General features: G+C 46.9%; 1 protein-coding gene across 1 annotated transcript in view; it reads right to left on the bottom strand.

Annotated features, from left to right (window-relative positions):
* GGT5 (gamma-glutamyltransferase 5) overlaps positions 1 to 4,990 on the bottom strand; it is a 15,566-nt gene extending 10,576 nt beyond the window's left edge. Inside the window, exons 1-4 of the mRNA XM_015818622.1 lie at positions 4,927 to 4,990; positions 4,523 to 4,612; positions 3,386 to 3,575; positions 1,111 to 1,271 (exon numbers count right to left, since the gene is read on the bottom strand). Of these exons, the coding sequence (XP_015674108.1) occupies positions 1,111 to 1,271; positions 3,386 to 3,575; positions 4,523 to 4,612; positions 4,927 to 4,975 (490 nt within the window). The 5' untranslated portion in view covers positions 4,976 to 4,990. The remainder of the gene's footprint in view (positions 1 to 1,110; positions 1,272 to 3,385; positions 3,576 to 4,522; positions 4,613 to 4,926) is intronic.
* Between the last annotated feature and the right edge of the window lie 2,893 nt (positions 4,991 to 7,883).

Here is a 7,883-nt window from a genome sequence, read left to right as displayed (position 1 = left end):
CCAGGAGGGGCACGGATCCAACAAACATGTGGTTGCATTCAGCCCTCCCAAGACCCTGTCCACGTCCTCGGGAGCAACAGAGTCAAACTCCTCCCACACAACTGTCTCAAGACCTGCTTCCGTCCCCTCCCCCTGGGCCAACCAGTCAGAGTCCAAGCCTTCCCGGATCCGCGCGACTTTGTCATGCAGATATTGCGCATGACATAATAAATTTCCTGATGTTTTTTGGCTGTTTTTGGCTGTTTTTGAACATAGGCTTAGCGTGCTTTGGAGGTAGCGCAAAATCCGTACATGAAATGAGCCTGACTTTCATGTGTCCACATTCCAGAAGTAAGAACAGTGCTGTTTTCTACTGGCTTAAGAACTCATGGATGACTGTGAGGAAGAGCCCATGGCCGACCCATTTATGTCACCCAAACTGCTAGTTACAATTTCAATATTCATCAATGCTCCCATTTTGACCTAAAGAGCTTGCAGCAACTAGGGAGGCAGGGGGCTTCTCTGAAATATCAGAGCCATGAGTTCAGCAAAAAAACCCGTATGAATCTTGTCCTCCCCGATTGTTGACTGGAGTGTTACAAAAAGGGAACATTTTCTAGAAGCCATAGGACATATTTACAAACCTGTGTAACTCACTGCTTCCTCTTATTCTTTATCTTGTTTTGAAAAGCAGGACAGAACGAGAGCCGATTCTGCCTTCTCTCCTACCAGTGATCCATTAATCCTCCCTGCTTACGCCACGACTGCCAGAGAGGCCTGTGGAAGGCCTCTGGACAAGAGGGAGCCCGCCTGACCAGGCCTCCAAGGCTTGCTGGAAGGGAACGTGCCTGCAGAGAAGCTGCCATGCCCACGGAGAGCCTTTTCTCTCTACTCCAGCATCTCCCAAGCCCCTTTGAAGGGGACGTGAAGGGCACAAGGGAGGTCAGACAGGCCAGGCAAGAGCACCTCCTTCCCACAGGCACAGGCTCTGCCACTGCCCCAGTTCACACAACCTGAGTGGCTGCATTGCTCAGATCCCAGGCTCAGAGATCGCCCCAGCATGAAACAACTGCAGATTATTAACTTCGTGAATGGCAGGAACATCAAAAGGAACCGTGCAACTTAGCCTACCTTCAGCTCTGACATCTTGCACTAACTTTTCTGCCGTCTCCCCGGTGTAGAATTCTTCGGCCCCGTTTTCTGCCACGGCTTTGAGGGTCTTCTCTAGGGCTGCCCAGTGTAGGTCCTCTCCGTGGCTCAGGACGGCTCCTCGGTCATTGCAAAGCAGTTGGCTGAAAGGGAGGCCAAGAAAGACACCGGTCAGCGGTTCCTGCTCTTGGGGCCTCTTTGTGGAAGCCCCGATTTAGCCTCTACACACAACCAGCTCTGGTTAACGCCCAAGAATGGAGGCGAGTCTCTAATCTGTGGCCAGATACGACTTTCCTTTAAATATAGGGAATCCGCGACTTCATTTCGTGACCATTCAAAATTACAACAGCACTGAAAAAAGTGACCTATGAGCAGTTTTCACACTTAACTCATGGTCATGTGATCAACATTCAGAAGCTTGGCAACTGACTCATATTTGTGATGGTTGGAGTGTCCCGGGGTTTTGTGATCACTTTTTTTGATCTTCTGACAAGCAAAGTCAAAGGGGAAGCCAGATTCACTTAACAACCAAGTTACTAACCTAACAACTGCAGTGATTCCCTTAACAACTGTGGCAAGAAAGGTTGTAAAATGGGGCAAAACTCACTTAACAGCTGTCTCACTTAGCAACAGAAATTTTGGGCTCAATTGTGGTCATAAGTCGAGGACTCCCTGTCCATTTCTCCTGGGACTGCATTTAGGATCCCTCTGGGCGAGTACGGTTGCCATGCCTTTCCAGATATGGCCTTGATGTGTGGGTCTTCTCCATTTGTGTGGGACTAAATTTCTGTGGGTGGGAGTGGCTGAAGCTCCTGAAGGCCAGGGGGTGGGAGGGCAGGTCCCCCCCCTTCCCTGAAAGTGGGGCTGTGGTGGCTACTCCCCTTGGCATGCCATGTAGAAGCATGCCCCCCACCAAAAGGGAAGGAAAAGGCTGAATCTCTTCACACCCACCCACCCCCTACAACTAGACAAGAAGAGGTGCTGTTGGGCCAGGCCTATAGGCAAACAATGATGCTGGGCCTCAATAAAGATAGCTTGGGGGGGGGGAGAGATAAGAAAGACCAGGCGAACTATTTCCCTATCAAGGCTTATCCTTATCCTTCTTGGGGAGCTGGAAGGATAAGGCCAAGGTCCCTCTTTTCCAAAGGGGAGGGGGAGGGCATGCCAGTCAAACAAGGGAGGCCAGGGAGGGATTGGAGAGGATCAGCCTGGGCGCAACCTGGAAACAAAGCAATACTACCTAGATATCAGCAGAGATTTGTGAATGACATGCTTTATCCAACTACCTTCCTGTTTTTACTGAGTAATTTTATGGACAGTGTTTTTGCAAGGCATTGACGATCTGACTGTCTCCCCCCCCCCAACTACTAAGGTCAGATGGCTGGTTCTTATTGATGCTGAGCAGGGTCCTGCCTTATCCTTGGGAGGTGGGGGAGGGGCTACATATGGTGGGTTCCTGTGTTTTATTGCTGTAAGCCGCCCCAGAGTCACTTGTGTGAGATGGACAGCTATATAAATCAAATAAGGGGAATAACAGGAATATTATCACAATGTAACTTATTTGGACACAGCAGTTGATAGTGTATCCCATATTTTAATTAGCAACTTAATTAAACATGGTCAACTGTTGACTTTATTATACTCAGATATCCTTAGTTCCTAATCAAACTGGAGGGTTGTACTAAGAGGTACCACAAGGTTTAGAATAAAAAAGTGGAAGCGATGGATATCAGATTTGCAGATCATATAGCATTCGGTGAGATATAGAATGCTTAAATGACAGGAACAGCATTTAAAAACGCTCAAGGATTAAAGAAGTTGGCTGAAAATAAGAGACTCCGTTCTTCACTTAGAAAACAGAAATCAAAATGTACACGTATAAGACGAGTTGGTATCAAGAGGTTTGAAAAGATTTGAACTTGTGGCTCATCAGAAGCTGAATATGGAGGTTCATACTAGAGAACCTTAAAGATAGTTTCATATTTCTAAGAATCTTCTTCCAAGTAGCAAGCATTATTTTGTGATGGGCAACTATGGCAAAAGGGTTATAGAAAACTTTCTTAGCCTGGCTATGTTCAGCATTGCTGTAAAGCAGGGGTCCTCAACCTTGGTAACTTTAAGACTTGTGGACTTCAATTCTGGGAGTTGAAGTCCACAAGTCTTAAAGTTGCCAAGGTTGAGGACCCCTGCTGTAAAGGTTCCAAACAGGATACTGGCCTGCCATTGGCCAATCCCACATTTAAAAGTTTGATCTCACCATAAGGACGAGTTCTTCAAAGGCAGCTCCAGGAATTTCAGAAACTGGCTCAAAACCTCTGGTATCCGGATTCCAAGGCCAAGCATCTCAATGGTGGGTTCAAAAAGGTCCTTCCATGGCAATCTGCCGTAGCGTAGGTGAGCTTCTTCATAACCACGAAGTTCCCCAGGAACAGCAATCCATTGAGACCCTGTCGAGGGAAGGCATTATGGATAATGCAGAGTCTTCTCAAATTACTTTTCTAACCCTCACCCTAATTTCACTAATAGATTACTTGGGTTAGTTCCAGAACTTCCTTGTGACTTGTAAAAACATACCAAAATTATTAGTAGAAACATCTTGAGTGTTTACCTCAGTGTTTCTCAACCCTAGCAACCTTGATAAGGTGTGTGAACTTCATCTCCCAGAATTCCCCAACCAGCCAGCCAGCCACACATCTTAAAACCAGTAAGGTTGAAAAACACTGACTTACCTGATTCTAGCAAAACCCTTTCAGATGCAAGTATGGTTGATGTTTTTAAGGGTCATAAGTCAGAAGAGAATGGCGGTTGATATGAATGCCCACCTGTATGTTTGCTTAAGGAATCCTCTTTGGGGTTAAAGAGGCCAAGTTCCTCCACATTTTAAGTCTTTAAGGTATTTAAAGTCACTGGAATGTCTGAAATGGTATACGATCTCCTGTTTGATCATGGGGTTGAACTATATAGAAGATTTCCAAGGTCCCTTCCAGCTTTATTCTGATTGATTGACATGGTGACATTTTATCAGTCTTAGGGCATCTAAGTGGCAAAACCCTAAGCCATTAATCATGGGTTGCAAAACTCAACTTGATTCACACACTGGACTGAAGACACTTATAATGGTTTGGGGGGGGGGGGTGAGGCCAGCCAATGTGTTGATGCCATCTTACACAACCTGCCTCTATGGTGAAACCACCTCTGGGGGAGGGGTGGCTCTTATCCCAAGACAGCTTCATGTTTCTTCCAGTGGAAATAAGGTCATCTCTTGGTCAAGGTAACACCTGCCAGGCTGATTCTCCCAAATAGATCAAAGAACAGGGTCCCAAGTCCCCCAAGCATGCATTTCCTCCCCAGCCCCACTGATACAAACCATGGTATTATTGAATTGTAGAGTTACCTGGAAGCAAAGTGTCTGTACACTTTTTCAGCAAACCTTCAGTGATGTTTTGGGGAGCCCTTTCACGAGCATTGAGCACCTCAATTTTTCCTGCAGTCCAAAGAACACATTGAAAAACCCACACAGCTTCTGTGGAGGTGATAAATACCATCTAGCTTTGTCCTGACAAAGTTTACCTAGATTCCACTTTCAAATCTCTTATTTCACTCACAAACCCCGTGATCAATCGACATTTAAAGCTATAGTTTGTTGGTAGCTTACACTTTCTTAATTTTCTTAGGGTCTTAAAAAACATGATTCAAAGTAGTCAAAAGTGACCAAGCCTCCTTTTCTGAGGAGCAGTGCCTGCTGCTGCACTAATGGTCCCACCGGAGGCCACTTCTTCTTGAGTTGGAGGAGCCTACCTGTGGGTGCATCGTAGATGGTGAAAATAACGCCTCCACCCAGGCCCATGCTCTGCGGATTCAGGACTGACGTGCAGATCAAGGCTGCAATAGCAGCATCCACCGCGGAGCCGCCACGTTTCAAGATGTCCCTGTGGGGCATGAAGACGACAGAGCGTGAAACATCAAAAACCCGGCAGCAGAAGAGCTTCTCCGGGGAAGAGAAGAGCTTCTCCGGGGAAATCAGGCACAACGGGGTCACCGGCCTCTGCCTGTTGTGTTGGATCACAACAGCTGCCTGAAAGGGTCAATGGTGCAGGCAGAGGCTAGTGACCAGTGGCTGCTGATTTAACTGTAGTGGGGAGCAGGACTTCACCTGAAGACTACGGACCATCTCTGAGGATGCAGATGAATCCACAAAGTACATGCAGTTCTCCCTTCCAACTCTTGTGAGCTTGTCCTCACTGGTTAAGCAAACAGAAGAGCTCAAAGGAGACTTGCAACACAATTCATCAGCAGGAATGGGCAGGGAAGAGTAGAGAATGTCTAGACAGCCAGGGATTCTGAGGAATTGCACACTCAGCTATTGTGGAAAAAAGACGGCTCATCAACAGTTGCTGTTACAAGACACATGTCCTGAGAGTTGCTGATAATTGCTGATTGTGAGTGAGTGAATGCCTGCTTGTTCTTGAGTAAGCAGAGTTGCAGCCTAGGAATATAAGGCAACCAGATTTTGGAGAGGGAATTCACTGGGCAAACAAACGGTACAGAGGCAGCTAATACAATGTTTGTTCAGCCGCCCTGAGTCCGCAAGGAGAAGGGCGGGGTAAAAATTCAATAAATAAATAAATAAATAAATAAATTTGTTTGTACATTTGTATTCCACCTTTGTTATTTTTATAGCTCACTAAAGTGGAGAACATACCTAATACACCTCCCCCCTTCTAGTTCCCACAACAACAACAACAACAACCCCCCATGTTGGGCTGAAAGAGAGTGACTGGCCCAAAGTTGGAACAAAGTTTGTGAAGACAGCGTGTTCAACGACTCTACTACATTTTCCCTGTGTGTCTTTCTACTAGTGCTGCCTAAAAAACAGAAGAGGAACCGACATAATTCAGAAGTCTGAACTGCAAAGTCTATGGCGTGTTTGCTCTCCTCTCTCAAAACAATTTAACTTATATTTGCAGCAAGGACAAATTAGCACTAGAGGAAAGAAAGTCCAAAGATTGGAACACTGAATGGGCACACTTCAGCTCCTGAGGAAAAGGAAAGATTCACTGGACCGAAAGGGCCCTGAAGCTGAAAGAAGCAACGCTCCACAAGGAAGAAACCAAACGGAGAAGGAGGAAGTTCAGGGAAATGGGAATGACAACTGGGAGCAAAAGGCACAGAGGCCTTCTGCGTCTCTAGAAATCAGAAACAACTTTTAGGGACACACCAAGGAGGAAGAAAAGGAGATCCTGCAGTACCTGAAGGTGGACCCTGAAGGCGGAGGAAACCCATTACAGAAATAACATTCAAACATTCAATCCTTTTAAGTTAATGAAATGGCTTGAAAGTAAGAGAATGTTTGAAAGAGTTATTTGTTAAAAGAAACCAAGCATACAGGTCCTGTCCTCTGGAAATGATGATGATAATGATAATAATGATAGATAGATAGATAGATAGATAGATAGATAGATAGATAGATAGATAGATAGATAGATAGATAGATAGATAGATAGATAGATAGATNGGGAGAGGGAGGGGGAGAGGGAGAGGGAGAGGGGAAGAGAGAGTGTCATCTGCATAGGTCCTTACGGGATGCTCCTGAATTGCTCCCATGACCTCCAAAGGCACATCATCAAATCCTGCCAATGGGATCCTGCTCCTCCTCGTACGAGGAGCAGTGAAGGTCTTCTAAAACATCTTTAGAGCTGTTACAAAAGATGCTGCCCAGGCAAACTTGACAGTACTTTGCCACAATTGAGGTCTCAATTGAATTTTCTTCAATCTCAGCCATGACTTTTTCTGCATCAAGACGAACAGAGGCCAGGCAGGGAGGAGGTGTAGCACACTTGTAGTCCTGCATCCACTTTTGGTCACCACATTATAAAAAAAATGGTGAGACTCTGGAAAGAGCGCAGAGAAGAGCAACAAAGACAATTAGGGGGTGGATAAAACAATTGAATGATAGGAATTGGGTTTGTCTAGTTTAATGAAAAGAAGAAATAGGGCGACATGATAGCAGTATTCCAGTATTTGAGGGGCTTCCACAAAGAAGAGGGGGGTCAAATTATTCTCCAAAGCACCAGAGGGCAGGACAAGAAACAATGGTTGGAAACTGACCAAAGAGAGAAGCAACCTGGAATTAAGGAAAAACTTCCTAACCAGTGAGGACAATTAATCAGGGGAACTGCTTGCCTTCAGAAACTGTAGAGGCTCCATCACTGGAGGTTTTTAAGAAGAGACTGGACAGCCACTTGTCTCAAATTGCACAGGGTGTCCTGCTTGAGCAGGGGTCCCTTCCAGCTCTATTCCGAATTTAATCTTCTTCCTTTGCTGGTCGGGCAACCAGAGGAGCTGAACAGGGAGCCTCACTCACTGGCCCAGCAGGGATGAGCTAGAGCAGCTCCGGGGCTTTCTGGGGTCTCTGGTCGACCTTCCAACGGCCACGTTCTCCCCGTCTCCTCCGGGCGAGGAAACCGGGAGGCGGCAGCATGCAGCCCCGCAGTTCCCTCTCGGTTGGGGGCACCGAGCTCACCCGTCTCCTTCCCCGACCTTCTAGACTGCAGGGTAGCTGTCAAAGAGCCCCCGAGGGGGCAGCCCTCCTTCAAACCCCCAAACCTCCGCAGGGAAGGGGGGGGCAGCAGTCCGTTCGGCCCGGGAAGGGAAAGTGCCTCTGGTTCTGGTCCGGCCGATGTCGGACTCAGCTGTCTGCCCCACCTGTCCCCCCCCCACTACATCCCAGGGCAGATTCCCCCGAGTCACTTGCC

The sequence above is a fragment of the Protobothrops mucrosquamatus genome, unplaced genomic scaffold (assembly GCF_001527695.2).
Source record: "Protobothrops mucrosquamatus isolate PMUCROS unplaced genomic scaffold, P.Mucros_1.0 scaffold769, whole genome shotgun sequence".
Taxonomy (NCBI): Eukaryota; Metazoa; Chordata; class Lepidosauria; order Squamata; family Viperidae; genus Protobothrops; species Protobothrops mucrosquamatus.
The sequence above is the reverse complement of the archived record's forward strand: the minus strand, read 5'-3'. Positions and strand labels throughout refer to the sequence as shown.